At 40.0% G+C, this 20272-nt stretch overlaps 1 protein-coding gene across 9 annotated transcripts in view; it reads right to left on the bottom strand.

Annotated features, from left to right (window-relative positions):
• Positions 1 to 20272, bottom strand: part of PPP1R12B (protein phosphatase 1 regulatory subunit 12B) — a 220815-nt gene that overhangs the window by 63196 nt on the left and 137347 nt on the right. Inside the window, exon 20 of one of the 9 annotated variants that reach the window (XM_045081017.1) lies at positions 7588 to 7862. The exons of the other annotated variants lie outside the window; for them this stretch is intronic. Coding sequence (XP_044936952.1) covers positions 7854 to 7862 — 9 coding nt within the window. The 3' untranslated portion in view covers positions 7588 to 7853. Of the gene's footprint in view, positions 1 to 7587; positions 7863 to 20272 lie in introns of those variants that run through there. 9 annotated transcript variants of the gene reach the window in all.

Here is a 20272-nt window from a genome sequence, read left to right as displayed (position 1 = left end):
TGGTCTGATGGCTTTAAATACCATCTGCCCTCTATACACTCCAAAGATGCAACAGCTCTGTCATTTTCCCAGCTGGATATCTAATAGGTATCTTAAACTTAACATATCTTAAAACTGGATTCCTGATTTTCCTCCCTAACCTTGAACACCTGTAGACTTTCCCATGTCAATTGACAGCAACTCTATCTTTTTCAATTCCTCAGGCCAATAGACCTTGGAGTCATCCAAGACTCCTCTTTCCCTTACATCCCACAGATCCAGAATATATCAACCCTCAACACCTCTACCACTGCCACATGATCCAAGTTCCCATCATTTTTCTTGCCTGGATTACCATAATAGTCCCTCAGCTTCTACTCTTGTCTCAAGTCTAATCTCAATGCAGCAGCTAGAATTCTTTTAAAACTTAAGTCAGATCATGTCACTTCTCTACTCAAAATCCTGCAAAGGCTCTTCATTTTATTCAGAGGAAAAACAAAGGTTTACAACATCCTCTACCTACATGATCTGATTCTCTTTCCTACAATTCTCCTCTATAATTTCTTGTATGTGCCAGAACTTGCCCACCCCATGGCCTTTGCTCTAGCTGTTTCCCCTGCCGGGAACACTCTTTCTCCAGATATCTTCGTGTTAACTCTCTCACCTTCAAATCTTTGTTCAAATCTTAGTCTGTCGACAAGGTTTACTCAGGCAACCTACCTGGTACTATAACCTGTCCTCTTTCCACCAATCCTCCTTATTCCAACTCTTTTTATTTCAAACAGCACCTGTCACTGTCTAACATGCTATATACTTCATTATGTTTATCGCTGTCTGTCTCCTCCTCCCTGATGGAATGTTAAGCTTCACGAGGCCAGGAACTGTCTTGCTGACTCACGTATTCCAAGTACCTACAGCAATGTATGGCAAATATCAGGCACTCAAATATTTGATGAACGAGTGAGTGATGTTGATTTTAAATTTAGTATGATCTTCACAGTACACACATTCCATGTGTGCTTTATATCTACTGGATCAAGAGGGTTAATTATGTTGTTCAAATCTTTTATGTCCTTAAGTACTTCTGTCTATTTGACATTAGTTTCTGATAGAGGTGTGTTAAAATCTGCAATGCTGAATGTCAATATACTATTTCCTGGCAAATCTGTCAGCTTTTTATAAATGTTGAAACTGTATTTTAGTGTCTACAGTCCATTATTTTATATCTTGTTTGTGGACTGTTCCTTTTTTTTTCTTTTAACAATAAGAAATATCTTCCTATAATTTGATGCTTTTTGCTTGAAATTATCTTTTTTGGGGGGCTCCTTCTTAAAAAAATATAAATTCAGTTAATTAACATAGAGTGTAGTATTAGTTTCAGAGGTAGAGTTCAGTGATTCATTAGTCATGTACAACACCCAGTGCTCATTCCATCACGTGCCCTCCTTAATGCCCATCACCCAGTTACCCCACCCACAAACCCCCTCCCCTCCAGCAACCCTGTTTGTTTCCTATAGTTGAGTCTCTTATGGTTTGTCTCCCTCTCTGTTTTCATCTTATTTTATTTTTCCCAGGTTTGTTTCTTTTAGGAATCAGAATCATGCTGTATGTATTGTTCTTTGAAGTGCTTGTTGATGTTCTCAGCCTAGCACACTCCTTTTACCCATTATATATTCCACAGAATTAGTGTCACTATTCGGGATGCTTCATTCTCCTGTTCTAATCAAGCCCAGTTTTGTGCACAGACTCGAGCACAGGGTTGGAATCTGGGGGGCAGACTGTCAGTTTGAGCCACTGGCAATCTGAGGTGAAGGTGTGTTGACTTGGCATTGAGCAGGAGGCAGGTGGCAGGAAATTATCTTTTGATGGATATTAATGTTGTCATATCAGTTTTTTTCTTCGTGGGTATCTGCATATATTTTTCCCCATATTTTTTTTACCCCCTTCAGTATCATTTTGAAGACAGCAGAAAGTAAGCAGAATAATCTGAGTGCCTCTCTGGCTTTGTAGATTAATTTATGTTCATTATGATTGCTTATGTATTTTATTTTATATTTCCTATCTACTATGTTTTCCCTTTGCTTCTTTTTATCTCCTTTCCTGCCTTCTACTGAATCGAGTAAATATATTTTTAAAATTACCTATTTTTTCAGGGGCGCCTGACTGGCTCAATAGGAAGAACATGTGACTCCTGATTTCAGGTTTATGAGTTCGAGCCCCATGTTGGGTATAGAGATTATTTAAATAAGTAAGTAAACTTCAAAAATTTTTTTAAAAATTACCAATTTTTCCACTACTGACTTAGGAATTGTATCTTCTATTTCTATATTCCTCTTTAGTGGTCATTCCTACATTCAACAAAGTTATTTAAATGTTATTTTTTCAGTTTATAAACTTAATCAGTATCCTCTCTACTTAAAATAAGGACCTCACCATGCTTTTATATATTTAACACATTGTTGTCGCTAGAGTTTTAGATCCAGTTTTTTACACATAAAAGAAAAAATATTGGGTTTATCACCATATTTTACTATCTCTGCTTCTAGTATTCCACTGTTTTCTTGCATGTACTTCTCTTTTTGCTTTTTCCCTTTGGTTCTTTCACTAGCAAGAGTTTGGGGGTTGAGAAGTTAGCCCCTGTGTATCTGCAAATGCTTTTGTTTCATTCTTTTTTTTTTTTTTTAAAGATTTTATTTATTCATTTGACAGACAAAGATCACAAGTAGGCAGAGAGGCAGGCAGAGAGAGAGGAGGAAGCAGGCTCCCCGCTGAGCAGAGAGCCGGACTTGGGGCTCGATCCCAGGACCCTGGGATCATGACCCGAGCTGAAGGCAGAGGCTTTAACCCACTGAGCCACCCAGGCGCCCCTGTTTCATTCTTGTACACACAAAGCACTGCACAGAACTGTAGGTTTATAATTGTCTTTCCACAGTACTTTGAGGATATTGTCTACTGCAGCCAGAGCCTAATGCCGATTTTGTAGATACATTATCTGTATTTTTTCTTTGCATTTAAAATTTTTTCTCAGAGCACCTGGATGGCTCAGTTAGTTGGGTGTCTGACTACTGGTTTCCACTCAGGTCATGATCTTGGGATCACAGGATCAAGCCCCATGTCAGGCTCCAAGCACAGAGCCTGCTTCGGATTCTTTCTCTCCCTTCTCCTCTGCCCCGCCCTTTGCTCACGCGCTCTCTCTCTCTCTCTCTAATAAATAAATAAAATCTTAAAAAATTTTTTTCTCTATATCATTAATATCCTACAATTTCATTATGGAAATGATTAACAGCCATGGGTTTATTTATTGTGCTTTATGGATGAGGTTTTTCTATTCTGAGGACTCCTGCCTTCATGGATTAATACTCTACTGCAATCTTTATTATTATCCCCTCTTTTTCATTCCCTCTCTCTGCTTCTTTGGCCTCCTGGCAGACGTGAGCTTGAGCTCCTCAGGCTGTGTTCTGTGTCCCACTTCTCTGCCATCTCCACGCTGCACTGAGATGTTTTCTCCACCCTATTTCCAGTTCACTGGTTTTTCTCTGAAGCTGGAAGCAGTATGCTGTGCAAGTCTCTTTCTTCTGTCACCTCATTAGATATTGTTTTCATTTAAATATTACATTTTCACTTCCAAGACCTCGAAGTGGTTCTTTCTCATACCTTTCTGTTCTTCTTCCTTTTTTTAAAAAAAGATTTCTTTCTTTTCTTCCCATTTGTCAGAAAGGGAGAGAGAGCACAAGCAGGGGAAGCAGCAGGCAGAGGGAGTGGCAGGCTCCCCGCTGAGCAAGGAGACTGATGTGGGACTCATCCCAGGACCCTGGGATCATGAGTTGAGCCAAAGACAGACGATTAACCAACTGAGCCACCTAGGCATCCTGCACACCTTTCTGTTCTTGTTTTATTACCTGTTATTCTTGTTTTGTGGGATCTAACTTCTTTTGTATGTTGAGAATTTTATTTTAAAACCCTCTTTAGACTGTTCTATTACCTTTTCTCTCAGGTATCAATTCTCTCATTTGTTGGGTTTCCTGACTGCTTTTCATGGTCTTAAATTTTATGAATTCTTTATAGGATTTTGAGGACTCAATTTCTATGACAGTGTTAAAATATGAGTATCTGTCTCTACAGGGTGGTTTCAAGTTGCCTCATCTTAGACCTGGTAAGATGCTGGCCTTGAACCCCATCTTAAGTTGACAGCTATGGTTCTGTCTTGAGTGGGTCCTTGTGCTTGCAGCCTCTGGCTGTCCGTTCTAATTTCTGGCCAGGTGCAAGCGATGTATTTCTATAATGCTACTGGGATGAGCTGAACTAACCCAGCCCACATTTGCAGGTAGCATAGTGTGTTCCTGGTTCATGTTCTGAGTAGGCAGAATCTTTACAAAAAAACCCTGACCCAATTGCCTATATCCCTTTATGGCTCCCCTCCCACAGTGGCTTTTCTCTCCATTATTGGCCCAAAGAGACTTTCCATCTTGTTTTTAAGTATGATTGTGTACTTTTAAAAATCTTTAAAAAATATTTACCCACTACTTCTTAATTTTGTAATGAGAGGAACAGGATTCAGTGTCCTTACTTTGCCATCCTGACGTGGAAGTCCTAGGAGTAGCTTTTAGTTTTGAAATAATAACAGTTCAATTCTCCTAATCTCACCAGTCTATAAACATTAGCAAATATATCCAGGGTTTGAACTTAAAATCAACTGTAGTAGAGGAACATTCTGATTACTTCTAAGTAGTTTGGATTAAAATATGTAACAGATAGATTGAAAGACCAGAAATGGAGGGAAGATGATTTTAAAAGGTAAGAAACTTGGGACAGCAGCAGACTTAATTGTAGACCTTGTGTATAAACTCTACTATAAATGGAATCAGACTGAGCAAAAGAAGAGGGTGCTTCCCGTGACCTTGGGCCAGCACTGCCGCCAGCAGAGTCTTGTCATAAGCACCACCTGCACTCCAGCACCTGGAAGACAGCCATCAGCGCAGTGGAAAGAATGCCGATCTGGGAATTCAGAACTGTTCTAGCTCATTCTCTGCCACTAAGCTATTGTACAGCATAGGTTAAGCCATGATCCCTTTTGGGGTTCCAGGCATTTTATCTGTAAAATAAGGGAGCTGAGCTAGAAGAGCTTCTAAAGTACCTTCCAGAAATAATTTTCTGTGATCTCAACAGTTTGGTACTTCATAAGTATGCCCAATCTTCCATTCTTTGGTTTGCTGAGTCAATAACTTGCCAGGTAAAGGAAGAAAACCATGCATTTCTGAACCCAGTCTTCAAAAACTGAAACTTATGATCACCAGAGGTATGGCTTTTTTTGACCACCACTCTGCAATGGAACAGCCTACTGGTGCCTGATGACTGTATGAAATTTCTGTGTGGGTGTAGACACAATCTAAGTTTTAAATAGAGAAAAGCAAACCAAGCCAGACCAAAACAAAACCCCTACACAGTCTCAGACACCACAGAGGAAACAGGTCTTTTCTACAAACATATCTGTCACTAATAGTTGAGAAGACAATGAAAAATCATACACTGAGCACATCAAAGTGCAGAGAGTGGCAAAAGTAGGCATCCTGCCGCAGTCACAGGACGTGAGGGGTCTGACTGTGCTCACTGTAAAGTCTGCACCATGATAGAGTTCATGTAGGGGAAAGAATGAGGAAGGAAAGAATAAAGTTGAAGTTCTACTGAAAAGAAGGAAGAGTGAATTAAAAATCTAAAAATTCAGTTAAGGTGGCAAGGAAAACTCAATCATCTTAGAGCTTCTTAGCACCTGGACTAAGTCACAGTGTGAATTTCTATGAACTGTTTAATTTCACCACATTGCACTAAAAGTGACAGAGATTCCAACTGCATAGATGAGAAGATGGAGAATTAGCATGTGACCAGCCCCACTCCCAAGCAGTCTTCAGACAACATTCTAAAGACACTTACGAAACAAACAAACAAACAAAAAACCCAGAACCCAACGTTCACTGAAAGGAACCTTACCATCCACATGCAGATACACAGCTATGTGTGGACACAGACTGTATTAGGGGCGGGGTGGGTGCCCAGGAGACTTCTGACTCCGCTATCCAGCACGTGTACTCCATCAGAAACACACAACCCATCACCAGAGACAGAAAAAGTGCTCTTACAAAATTCCCACTTGGTTCAGTCTTCACTTTCAGGCAAGCCATCACTTTATGGAAGTTTGTGTGGCCAAAGCATTTAAGGAAAAAAAAATATATATATATATAAGTAGCACAGGAGCATTAAAGAAAAATAGAAAAAAGCCAGTCATATTTAGTCTCACCTTAGAAACACAATCATTGGTAACACTCTGGAGACTCTCCCCCCTGGTCCTTTTACCTGGACCTGGGTGTCCTCTATCCCTTCACAGTTGTACTCCTATTACATACATAATTGTACATCTAGTTCATATAGTAATATTTTATCATAAGCATTTATCCAGGTTATTACACTATCTTTGTAACTCAATTTTAAATGGCTGCCTCATACTCTAATCTGTTCCAAGGAAACACCCGTAAATGGCTAGTAGTCAGGGAACAGGAAAGCAAACTATGATTCATAGTATTCCCTTGCATGGGTGAATCATAGTTTACTTAACTGTTGCCAGAATACTGGACAGTTAGGTTGTTTCCAATTCTTCCACCATCACGAACAGCTAAATGGACTCAATCTGTTTTGTTCAATAGTACCTCCCAAACAGTGTTTCACATAATAGGTACTCAAGTATTTATTGAATGAATAAACGTTTATAGAGCTACATACATATAATATACAGAAAAATCTCTGTATATAAAGAATATATATACAGAAAATCTCTGTATATAAAGCTTCCCAACTTTCCTAGATTTAGGACTGTGTCTTAGAGAAAGATTCCCGTAAGTGGAAATTCTGTATCAAATTGGGGCTTTTCATAGTCTGACAGTTTGCTTTCCAAAAAGGAAGTATTAACTTGCATTCTCAACAGTAAAATACACGGAGGCCCATTTCACTATACTCATGTAAACTGGGCATTATCTTTTTAAAACTTTGCGTATTTTGGTTAGTGGGGAAAAAAAAAAAAGCCCTACTTACAATACTAATTTACAGTTTTGAATACTAGTGAGGTTATGTACTTTCTCTTATAGATGTTCACCACTGTCCATCTTGAAATAGTTTTCTAATAATCTTTACTATCTAAATCAAATTTATTCCTTAAGCTCAGTGGTAGGCTGCAATTAAAAAAAGACATTTTTAGGGAGCAAATTCTGGAAGAAACTTTAAGAGACTAACCTAAATGCATAGCTGGGAGTAGCTTATTCATACTTAGGCATTATTATTACACTGCAATGTGCTTTTATTAATTGTCAAGTTGGAAGCGAGAAGTCTCAGTTCTTGACCTTTCCCTAACACTTATCTGCTATACAGCTCTGTTTTGTTTTTTTTTTTAAAGATTTTATTTATTTACTTGAGAGAGAGACAGTGAGAGAGAGCATGAATGAGGAGAAGGTCAGAGAGAGAAGCAGACTCCCCATGGAGCTGGGAGCCCGATGCGGGACTCGATCCCAGGACTCCAGGATCATGACCTGAGCCGAAGGCAGTCGTCCAACCAACTGAGCCACCCAGGCGTCCCGGTATACAGCTCTGTTTTATTTGTGTCATTTTTCCGGGGTGATGATACAGCTGAGGAGGGGCCATGCTGGGAGGAAAAGGTTCCCATATAATTCTTCTGGAATTTGTCTTTCAGGAAGCCATTCTAGATTAATCCAGAACCTCTCAGGATTGTTTTCCACAACTGCACTCTATTGAACTTCTTTAGCTATGATAATCTTGGGGTGGCTTAGCAGAACTTTGTCAATCCTGAATTAGGCTTTCTGTCTAATCCTCAATTAGGTGCTCTGGAAACAAGTGAAACACAAAAAAGGTAAGATGGTCAGAAAAAAAATGGTAGGTCTGGACAACATGATCAGTAATGAGAACCTGACAGTGACTGATAATTGCATCTCACTAGCTAATCCTTTCATAATTGCCAGCATAACATGGAAAATGCTCCTCTGGGGTAGAGGAATATTTGCTTTTCATTCCTTCAAAATATGCTTGCAGGAGCAGGCAAGAATGTTGGCCTACCATCTGTTCTCAAAAAGGAGAGGGAGCAGAAATGTGGAATAAGGACTGTTAAGAGGAAGCCCAATTCAGAGTAAAGCATGAAATCGGACAGTCACCACAATCTGCCAAATGATATGGTGATTAGATGTGTTTGAACTCTTTAAGTCTTGACAAAGTCTTTCTCTCTCCCTCTTTCCCTCCCTCCCTCCCTCTCTTTTTTCTTTCCTTCTTTCCTTCTTTCAGAGCAAACCATCTTGGAGCTTCGCCTACAGAGCAAATGGCTGCTAACAAGATGCTATGAACCCCCAGGAAGCTCACTGAGATCATTATTGTGGACAGTCACAAAGAGAAGAGGCCACTAATTCAGCGTCACCCAGACCACCACACTGCTCTCACAGCAGCAAGATCTTCTTATTGCCAAATCCACTCAGACTCTATGTGGATTATAGAATCAAACTGGATATGATTACAGAGGGCTGTGGTAGCTACAGTTTGTCTTTCCAGCAATTTATCCCTTTCTTTTCTTTTGGTAACAGGATCCTTTTAGCCTGTGGGGAGCCATACACATAGCTGACCTTCTCCTAACCCTCCCCTTGCAACAAGGGGTAGCTCCTGCTGCTACTTCCTCATTATCACAACCATCACTACCACTGTCATCATCATTACCACCACAATGGTAGTTACCATTTACTGAGCACTTCCCATGTCCAGTAAGGTAAGCTTTATCTGTATTATCTCATTTAAAGGAATGACCTATGTGATAGCTACTGTTATTTCTTACATGTTAGAGTTCTAAGAAACTGAGGCACAGAAGGAGTATGTACTTTGCCCAAGGTTGCACAGTAAGTAGCAGAGCAGGGATCTGAACTCAAATTCCTTGGTTCCAAAGTGCTGGCTCTTAACCACTATGCTTCACTGCCCTTCTGTCTAATCTCTGGCTACAGAAATAGGCTCAGGAGGTTCAACTGACCCAGACAGGGTCAATGGGATAGACAGACACTAAGACAGAGACAAAATTCTTCCTCTTGTGGTCTACACAGAGGAGGCTGCAGAGCTCCGATGACCAAGTTTTAGCCTCCTGAATTTAGCTATGCCTGATACCAGCCTGGATCAATGTGCAGATTTCTCAGTTACATGAGCCTTCTGCCTGAGCTACATGAAATTACATTTCAGTCACCTCGAGTCCTTGAAACTTTTCACTCCCTTTTTGGATGGGACATACTCTTCCCTGACTCTTTAGCTTCTTCTCTGACCATTTCCACCCTGATCTCTTTCATGGGCACCTCTCCTCCTCAATCATTTTGAGGCCTCCCCTGGGGAATGTGCTCCTTTTGCCCATCCTGCTTCAGAACCATTGTGATGCTGAACCAGTTACCCAAATGAGTGCATCCCTTACAACAATGGGGAAGAAAAAAAGTTGAGAAGCAACTGTCCTACAAGTTATTCTTGGAAAATATCACTCTCTTCAGAGTTCAAAACTATTACCAGCAGGCTGATACCTCTAACTCTTTATTTCTAGCCCCCAAACCTCCCACAGTTCAGGCCTCTCTAACTGCCGATAGGATATTTAATTTCATAAGTCCGATAGGTACCTCAAAGTCAGCATGTCCAAAAGCAAACACATTATCTTCATCACAAACATGTTCTTCCTCCTGAATTCCCAATCTCATTAATGGCATATGATCCATGCAGCCATCAAAGTTGGAAATATGAATGTCATCAACTGGACTGTTCTACAAATCTTCATAGAAGACATACCTAAATACTAGATATTCTGCTACATCCTGTGTAGCGAAAACAACGAACAAGAAACAGACCTCGCTTTTAAGGATTTTAGTTTAATTGGTGAATACCACACAGTAATAATTACCACTATATATTAAAGATTAATTCAAGATACTGAGGAGAACCTAATCTACTCTAAGGAGGGGTCAAAGGAAGCTTCTTGGAGGCCCTAGTTGGGGCCTAATCTAAGTCATAAATGGGTGTTAAAAAAGGGAGTGGGCAGAGGAATAGGCAGTAAAGTAGGAGGAAGAGCATTCCAGGAAACGGGAATGAAGTGTGAAAGCTCAAAAATATGGGGCGGGGCGGGGGGAAGACTGATGAAGTACTATTAAACTCGCAGCTTTCGTTAATTAAAAACTTGCTAAAGCTAGGCACTATTTAAAGTGAAATACATTATTATTGCTGTCCTTACATCAAGCCTACAAGATAGGAATAACAATCCCATTTTTACAGTCAATTAAAGCACTTTTAGAATTCAGAGAGGTTAAATTACTTTTCTGAGACCATACAGCTAAAAAGAGATGGAACTTGCTTTGGCCCTAGGTTTTCTGGCTCCAAAGCCAATAGTTTCTACCGATCCATGTATCTTCTCAACCACTCTAGACTCTTCTTCTTTTTTTTTTTTTAAGATTTTGTTTATTTGTCAGAGAGAGAGAGGGGGAGAAAGAGTGAGCACAGGCAGACAGAGAGGCAGGCAGAGGCAGAGGGAGAAGCAGGCTCCCTGCCGAGCAAGGAGCCCGATGTGGGACTCAATCCCAGGACGCTGGGATCATGACCTGAGCCGAAGGCAGCTGCTTAACAAACTGAGCCACCCAGGCGTCCCCTAGACCCTTCTTTATGTTCACTGTCCACATCCAGTAAAATATCAAATCCTGTTGAGTTTTCATATTTCTTAAGTTCCTCCCATTCAAACCACACTTAATATTAGAAATCTTGTTCATTACCTTTCATTTAGATACAAATAGACTCTAATTGTTCTCTAGATATTAAAAAAAAAAAAACAACTGTGTGTGTGTGTGTGTTGCATATTACATAAAGTCAGATCAGAACTACTTCATTTTCTCCATTTGAGATCCACCAACTTACCCGTATAAGTTCTGTTCCACAGAAGAACTATTCCTGCTTCTGTCTAGAGCTGGCCCTGGGGTCTTCTAGGGCGTGGTCATGGACGCCTTTGTCCTCTTTATGTTCTTTTCCTGAGAGATCTCACCCAGTTCACCATCTCTGAGTATCATCTTTAAGACAATGACTTCCAAATAGCTTCATCTCCAGCTCTAATATCTCCCATGATCACCAGATTCATATATTCAACTGCCTATGCAGTATCTCAACTTGTCTGTCTGATAGGAATACCACCTGCCCCATTAAAATACGAGTATTATGAGTCTGGCAGGATCATTGTCTACCTTATACATTTCTGTATCCTTAATGCATAATACTTAACACATACTAGGTAACCAATAACCATTTCTTTATTGAATAAAGGCATGCTGCTATGTGAGCCAAAGACTTCCTGAATGGGACTGAACTGTCCTAGGGGGCCTTTAAGAATTTGATTCTTTGCGGGTTAAATGGACATTTTTGGAGTAGAGGTAGGAGTACAGATTGGCTCTAAGTCCCCTCAGTGCGCCATAGTTAATCCTACTTTTTAATAATGACCTGGGAGATTAGCAATCTCTAAATATTATACCTGTAGGAAGAGTGTCAAATCTGCCTGTTAAGAATCACCTAGGCGACTTCTATTATAATACAGATTCCCAGGCTTTCCATCCTCCACCACCATCTCCCCTCCTAATTCAGAACCTCAATGGGGAGAGGCCTAAAATTCTGTATTATAAACAAATGACCCCCATGATTCTTACTGACAAGTCTGAGGAAGACGACTAGAGAAGCTTCATAATTATGTAATTATTGAAAATGGCTCAGCTTGCTGGGTAGCAGTATCCAAATTTGCCCTTAGTGCTAAGTCGAACACACCCAAAATGATTTATAAGTTGCCCAAACACTATTTCCTTAGGTTTATTTGAGAACCCGAGGTCACCAGTGACTGCAAAGACTTCTTAGACAACATGTCATATATTAGGCAGAACTTTATTCTATAGAAAGGATCTGGTTTCATTTACTTGGCACAAAATTCATTGTGCCAACCCATCGCTGATTCCCATATGTGATATGAGTCTTTACTGTGACATATCACTGTCAGCTCTCATCACTTTTTTCCTTAAATCTGTTCAATAACCAGAATTTTAGCTTCTCTTTCCAAAAATCCATTGCTCTTAATGATCATTTCAGTAAGTGCAAGGTCAAAGCTTTAAAGAGTTCTGTCATCCCCTTTGTAAATCTCCCCCAAATTCTTCCAAAGTTAACAAGGCAAAAACAAAAAAAGAATAAAAAAAACCACCCAAAACTAATATACTCCATAACCTACTCCTGACTAAGGAATTCAAATGACAACCAGCAATTAAAGTGAATGACAGGTATCCTTCCAAGAATCTGTGAGCCTTAAAGGCAAACTTATTTATGGCCATAGCCTAAAAAAAGCAGAATTTCTCAAGTGTTAAGTGATTGTATATCGCCGAACTGTAATTTTAGCTAACCTCAAAGTCAGGTCTTTGGGAGGTAAAAAGGGATATGATCAGATGAAAAAAAGCAGATAGGGACATATTAGGAGAATTTCAGACTTTGTCCTTAAAAGGTAATGAACTACCAGATGGCAGCTACACTTGTGGTAAGCCCAGTAAACCTGCAGACTTGCTGAGTCACTATGTTGTACACCTGAAACCAATGTAACACTGTGTGTCAACTATGCTTCATTAAAAAGGTAAATGTTTAAGAAAGAAAAAAGGTACAGAACGAAGAGAACAGGGAAACTACACTTAAAATGACATGGAAGAAATTCTCCCTCTTTTACTCCTTCATTCAGGAATTGTTAGAGCTTGTTTTCTGCGGCGTGACCAAAACTGATGCTTTCCAAGCGCAGAAAAACAGCATGTCTCACTCCACATGATTCCCCTTGCCCCACAAAGTGTCAATGATACTAAAGAATCAGAGGAATTGGAAAAATGCTGAATTACCAGAAAAGCGCTTGGAGGAGAACAAACTGACATTTGGAGCCACGTTTACATCAGCAAACATTTCTGAATCTGTAGCCAAGAGCAGAGGCTGGCAAACTGTGGCCTGGGCCGTAAGCCAAAGCCAGCCCACCAACTTGCTTTAATAAGTAAAGTTTTATTAGAACATAGCCACTCCATTTGTTGACATACTGTCTATGGCTACTCTCCCACTATAACAGCAGAGTTGAGTAGTTGCAACCGACTATATGGACCAAAGAGTAGAAAATATTACAATCAGGCCCTTTATATAAAAGGTTTGCTAAGCCCTGACCTAGAAAGTGTAATGTATGCAAGATGAAAACTAGGCTGGCCCTGCTGCTGTTGTCCCTCCCCCAATACACACCACTGGAGAACAGACATGGACATCTGCCCTCCCTGTGGACCTCAAGAAGGGGGTGTTGACCCTCCACAAGAGCCAGCAAGCAGCTCTACTAGACACCTGAAGAAATAAGAAACTAAGAATTCAGTACCATAGATAGCCCATGACTCACCAACTTGGTATACCACTTTTCAAAGTCACCCAACAGCTAAGTAATTTTAGTTTGAGCTATAAACTTGCCCATGTTTCTTTAATTGAGGTGTATATGATACACATTATATTAGTTTCACGTGTACAACACGATCATTAGATATTTGTATATATTTCAAAATAAACATAATAAGTCTAATTAAAATCCCTTACCATAGTTACAGAACTTTTTTTCTTACCATAAGAACTTTTTTTTAATTATAATAACTTTTAAGACTTATTCTCTTAGCAACCTTCAACCATGAAACACAGCATTTTATTTATTTATTAAAAATTTTATTTTTTTGACAGACAGATCGAAAGTAGGCAGAGAGGCAGGCAGAGAGAGAAGGCCATGGGCGGGGGGAGCAGGCTCCCTGCTAAGCAGAGAGGACCCTTGGATCATGACCTGAGCTGAAGGCAGAGGCTCAACCCACTGAGCCACCCATGTGCCCCATGAAACACAGCATTTTATTTTATTATTTATTTTTAAAAGATTTTATTTATTTATTTGACAGATAGATCACAAGTAGGCAGAGAGGCAGGCAGAGAGAGAGAGAGAGAGAGAGAGGAGGAAGCAGGCTCCCCGCTGAGCAGAGACTGATGCGGGGCTCGATCCCAGGAGTCCGAGATCATGACCTGAGCCGAAGGCAGCGGCTTTAACCCACTGAGCCACCTAGGCGCCCCACAGAGCATTTTAAACGATAGTTGCCATACTGTTTGTTAAGTCCTCATGACTTATGCCAATGGGTTTTAAAAATGTCCCCTCTTTTCTTCTCAGTAGTCAGTAACATTGGTATAGTTTAAGGTGTTAAGAGTTCAGGGCATAAAAAACATTTTTAAAGCAATGAAAAGCCAAGTATTTTCAAAAGCACATACTGGTAAGTCATACCTGTATGAACATTGTCTTGAAAAATCATACTTGGATATAAAACTTTGGATTTTCTATGAAAAAAAGTCATGTCACTAAATGGCTGCTGACTCTTGAACTTGTTTCATCGAAGACTGAGATGGTAGAGACAAAATTAAGACTGGTAGACTGTAAGCATTTATCTTTAGGTTTTCACCCCAACTATCCTACCTTTTAGCTCGTACATGAATTATAGCTTTAAAAGCAACATCTGTTAGCGCCTTGAGGGCAACATTCCTGCTGGGGCAAATCTATAAACACTCCATTTGCTGAAAAAGAGCTGTAAATCCCACACTAAGCTTTTTACCTCAATCATGGGGCCAGAACTCTGACATTAGCTAAGCCTAAGCCATGGTTAAAACTCTCTAGCCATGCTATCAACAGAAGAAATGAATACTTTCATAACTAAGGTAACTCTTAGATTCCAACTGAAAGAGAAACAATGATTCCAGGAGGCTCTCTGTAATCAAAGCCATCACAGGACTGACTACTTTGATAAAAGAGTTGGACCCAAGTGCTTTGAAGACAATGCCATGAGATTGTCATCATGGTAATGATGGGGTCCCAGGAATGCTCAGGTTGGAAATGATCCTTTTTCTTAAAAATGTCCTTAGTCAATCTTGAATATGTTTAACAAAACAAAATAAAACAACTTGGGGAAAATACCAGCAGAAAACTCACCAGAATGTTAAACAGTAATTTCCTTTCAGTGGTATAACTTTGGACTATTCAGTGGTATAACTATTTTCTTGTTCTTTACCGTACAAAGAATCCCCTTTTATAACAAATATTTTCTGACAGCCTCTCCCCATCTTTATTATCCTGAACTCACAGATACAAAACTTAGCCCAAATCATTTAAAAAAAAAAAAAATAGACTATGAAGAGAAACAAAAATTTATAGTGAAATATTTATTTCAATGTATACACTCTTGGGCTAATAGTACTAGAAAGTATAATGAAGTAATCAGAGGCTTGGACCCCTTACAGATAGCCGTGAAGAACAAAGTCAGATGCAGATGTGTTTTATAACAATGCCATTATACAAATGGCAGTGCTATCAGGAATGAGTAAAACTAAAACTACAGTTTTTCCTCCGTTCAGATGGTGGTTGAATTTTTAGATTCCCTCTGCCATAAAATGTGAACTTCTTCATAAAATCAAGTTTGGTTTTATACTCAGATAACAGATTTCATCTCTGACTGTCCAGGAAGGTAGTCAAAAGTCAAGCAAGCTACAGGGACAACTGTCATACAGGACATAGGAGGACATCTAGCATCTCTGGCCTCTGTCCACTGAATGCATGTAGACCATCCCCCCATCACTGTGACCCATCAAGTATGCCAATGAATGTTTATAACCTCTAGAAATGCTCATGCTGCTGCTTTTGAGAACCCTGCATTACACTTTCCTATACTTAGTATATTTTCTATAATGACATATATTGACTTTATAGCCATAAAAAAAGTTTCAGTAGAGTTTCAAGCTCATCAGTGTCTCTCCAACAAAAAGACAGAAGGTCACAGGTGACTAACACAAAGCAATACCTTGAAGGCAGTGGGAAGCAGAAGAAAGAAATTGGAAGAAAAGCAAAAGGTCAAGAGGTTAACTGTACTTTCTTACTAGTTGATAAACCCTCCACATCTTTGGATAAGAAGTGTGAGCAGGGCCCAAACAGATACCTCGAAGGTCAGTTTATTCTATCTCAAAAACAATTTCTGACTAGAGCAGAATTCACTGATGTAATGGGACAATGGGTCCAAAAATTACAGGGTCTCAAAGGAATACATGTGAGCTTTGATTACTGAGATTTCCTTGGCAACAGCACGACCTAAAATTAATAGAGGCCTTAAAAGGAAGATGCCAAAAGAAACTTTGCTGGTTTATATAGCTTGGGCTAGAGCAAGGCACAGTATGACCCATATATAGAAAATCACAGCATCTGCAGTATTTTAAGAAACTATAGTCGCAAAGCAAGAGCAAATGTACAGTGAAAGGAAAGATCCTTCCAGGCTAATGTGGAGTCAACCACTAGAGAAGATTCTTTACTGCACACTGGATAGAAGGCAGCCTCCCCCACACAGCGTTGGTTGGCTGCCAAGTCTCAATCTTCATCTCCTTCCTTGGGACTGCCCATTGTCATCAATTGGTCAAATCCAGGACGGCTTGCTTTTCTTCATGTGAATGCTAGCCTGCTCCCACAGGACTGTTTATAACAGCCATCACTTATTAAATCTACCCTTCTTTTTAATATCCTTATAAGCATTTTTATGTAACTAAATTTCTCAGACTTCTCAAAACCCTCTCAATTTGGGGACAAACTACTCCGTTCTCTTCGTGTTTTGTTTTGTTTTGTTTTTTTCCTTATCTGGCTAAAGATAAAGAGGCAGAGGGAGGAAAATCTGTATTTTCTTATCCTTTCACTTGATTAAAAGAAAGAAAGTCTTGCTTTAAAAAACACACACACAAGACTGTGGCTGTTACATGGTATACTGTGAAAAATACGACTTTCCTACATAAATAACTAATCCTGCTAGCTCTGATGGCTCACCTACACTGTCTTTAAACTTAGTCAAACTGCTGTTCCATCTCGACAGTGCCGTCTTGTCCGGGACATACCTTACCATATTAGGTAATCAAGCCCCAGAGAGAGAGGAAAGCAAAACAGTTCTAGGATTTTACCTAAAAGGAGAATGGCAAGGATACTGCCCCGTGGTGGAGAGCAGACAGAAAATCGCTGGATGCCCTCCAGCAGATTAAGGGGCTTCACAAGATTAAGTAATAAGATTTTAAAAATACTGCTTGAGAGAGGGGAAAAGACCCAGCAAATAGCCAGAAGCAAAGCTGTGGAAAAAAACAGAGCAAATAGGCAAAGGCGCTATTATTTACTCAAAGAAAGAGTGTGTGCTGGCGGGGGAGGGTGGAGTATGGGAAGAGAGTAAACATCTATAAAACTAGAACTGTTGGAGTAATACCGGCAGAGAAAGATAAATGGGAAGGGTAACTGAGGCACAGAAATGAAAGCTTGCTTGATTGACAGAGAAATCTGCAGGAACTTGACTTGGTCAGGTACTCAGAGAGTTCCCAGCTAAACTGGGAACATTTAGTTCTTCTTTGTTTTATTTAATTTAATTTATTTATTTGACAGAGAGAGAGAGAGAGAGAGATCACAAGTAGGCAGAGAGGCAGGTAGAGGGGGAGGGGGAGGTAGGCTCCCTGCCCAGCAGAGAGCCTGATGCGGAGCTAGATCCCAGAACCCTGAGATGAAGGCAGAGGCCATGACCTGAGCTGAAGGCAGAGGCTTAACCCACTGAGCCACCCAGGCGTCCCAATGTTTAGTTCTTCTTTCTTCCCTTTCTACTCATTACTTGTTTCTCCTACTCCAGCAACCCCCTCGAAAACTTCTTTCTCAAAATTCATCAGGTACATTCTCAGGGCACGGACATATACTGGAGTCAGAAAGGAGCCTGGTTACTTCCCTGACTCTCCAAAGAACCCATTCTTTAGGGATAAATGAATACATAACTTCCAGATCACATGACTCTAAGGTCAAGGAAAGTATTCCCAAAGTCTTATACTCACGCAGATTTACGAACCTACAGTTTGGAAGATAGCATGAATGAATCTCAATCATCTCTAACTATTTAATGTATTTCTTCATTTTCACTTTACAACTTTAAGAGGTAGCTACTATGATTATCCCTACTGTACAGATGAAGAAACTGAAGCATGTGAGTTTCAACTTATCCAAAGCAGTTATGTGGCCCAGGGAGTCCATCTAGATCATGGGTCTGCACTCTTAACTAGTAGGGGATACATAACAGACATAAAAATACACCTGAGGGCAGTACCACAGCCATGGACTAGGAACCCAGCTATGTGATCCTGGCAAGTTACTTAATCTCTCTGGGCTTCAGTGGCTATCTTTAAAATGAGAAGTTTAACTACTTACTAGAAGTGTAAGTCTCTTTCAGTTCTAAAATTCACTCTGTAATTTCTATTCTATATATCACAGAGCTAACTCAGAATTTAGCTTATGATACCACTCAGAAATAAGTTTTTCAAAGAAAGTCTCTTATTCTTAAATGGAATGGAAGTGCTAGTTATTCAAAGATGTAATAAAGCTAAGGGAGGTTAAGTAAAGCAAAGGAGACCAAAAGCTGAGTCTACTTAAAAGATCACCTGCAATATGGTTATCAATAGAATTCTTCTAATTTAACCAAAAACAGTCATATTCTCAGAGTGAAGTGCTAGGATTCATCAGTTTCCTCTGTGGTTCTTCCTCTTCTCACTTTGAATTTTGGAGTGCCCCAGGGCACTTTGGATTTTCTTTGGATTTCTCTGTCAACTCTCATTCTCTTGGTGATCTCATTCAATCTCATGGTTTTAAATACAATCTACATATTTGCTGACATTCAAGTTTGTATGTCCAGTCTGGACCGCTCACCTGAACTCCAGACTCCAAACACTAAGTCTCTTCTTGACATTTCCAAGTGGATGTCAATCAGACATACTAAATTTAACACTCCTAAAAGCCAAACTATAGGCTTGCTCTTCCCCCACTAAATTCATTCCTTCCACAGTCTTCTCCATCTCAGTTATGAAAACTCTATACTTTCAGTTGCTTTGGCTAAAAGCTTCAGTGTCAACCTTGATCACTACACCTCCCCACAACCCCAGGCTTTTTTTCACTCTATACCCAATCTAGCAGCAAATTCTATTCATTCTAATTTCAAACTGTATCCTGATTCTGAAAACTGCTCGGTATCTTTAGTACCCACTATCACTTTGGTCCAAACCGCCATCACTTTTCCCCTGGATAATTATATGCAGCCTCCTGACGTCCCTGCTTCCACCCAAACCCCATTAGAGGGCATCCTCAAAACAGCAGGCAGAGTAACTCCTTAAAATATAAGTATCATCATGTCACTCTTCTGCTCAAAACTCTACAATGGCTACCCACTCACTCAGATCAAAAGCCAGAGCCCTTAAAATGACTTATCAGTCTATGTCATTTGGGCCCTTTTGCCCATTCTGCTCTGCCACATCGTTCTTTTCACCTGTCCTCAAGCACATCAGGCACACTTCCGCCTCAATCTTTGTAAGTGCTATTCCCCCTGGCTAGCTCCAGAGTTTCAGATGATGTTCAGTCTAGGTCCAGATGATGCTTTCATTTGACTACCCTACTTAAAATTCTCATGTCAACTTCCTATCCCACTCAGGCATTTCTGATTCCTGCCTATTCTACGTGGGTTTACCAAAAACACTTACTACCTTTTCACCTACTACTTACTTCACACCTTTATTTATTGTAGATTTCCTCCACTAGAATGTATAATCCATAAGAGCAGGACTTTTCATTCATTGTTGCATCTCCAGTATCTAAAAAATTGCCTGATTATAACATGTTACTTAAAAGTACTTGCTCAGTGAATAAATGAGAAGAAGGTTATAAAGGGAGAAGGCAGGACAAAATGGGAAATGCATTTAGTGACTTCTGGTAGTAGAGACATTTCTGAGGCCAAGTGGCTCCCAAGGCAGGTTTCATTTTCTGTTAAAACTTAGTTCAAAACCAAGCTTTGGCAGCAAGTCTCTGTATGGTTTCTCTTTTATGTAATATGAAAATCTTACATTTAATAGCTTGCTTCTTTTGGAGCAATTTCCCAACACATCTATCGACTAGCAGGTCACCATTTATCTTTTTTTTTTTTTTTAAAGGTTTGCTTATTTATTTGACAGAGAGAGAGAGATCACAAGTAGGCAGAGAGGGAGGCAGAGAGAGAGGAGTCAGGGGAAGGAGGCTCCCCGCTGAGCAGAGAGTCCGATACAGGGCTGGATCCCTGGACCCTGGGATCATGACCTGAGCCGAAAGCAGAGGCTTAACCCA

The sequence above is a fragment of the Mustela putorius genome, unplaced genomic scaffold (genome assembly GCF_011764305.1).
Source record: "Mustela putorius furo isolate JIRA1106 unplaced genomic scaffold, ASM1176430v1.1 tig00000508_pilon_pilon_pilon, whole genome shotgun sequence".
Lineage (NCBI taxonomy): Eukaryota > Metazoa > Chordata > Mammalia > Carnivora > Mustelidae > Mustela > Mustela putorius.
The sequence above is the reverse complement of the archived record's forward strand: the minus strand, read 5'-3'. Positions and strand labels throughout refer to the sequence as shown.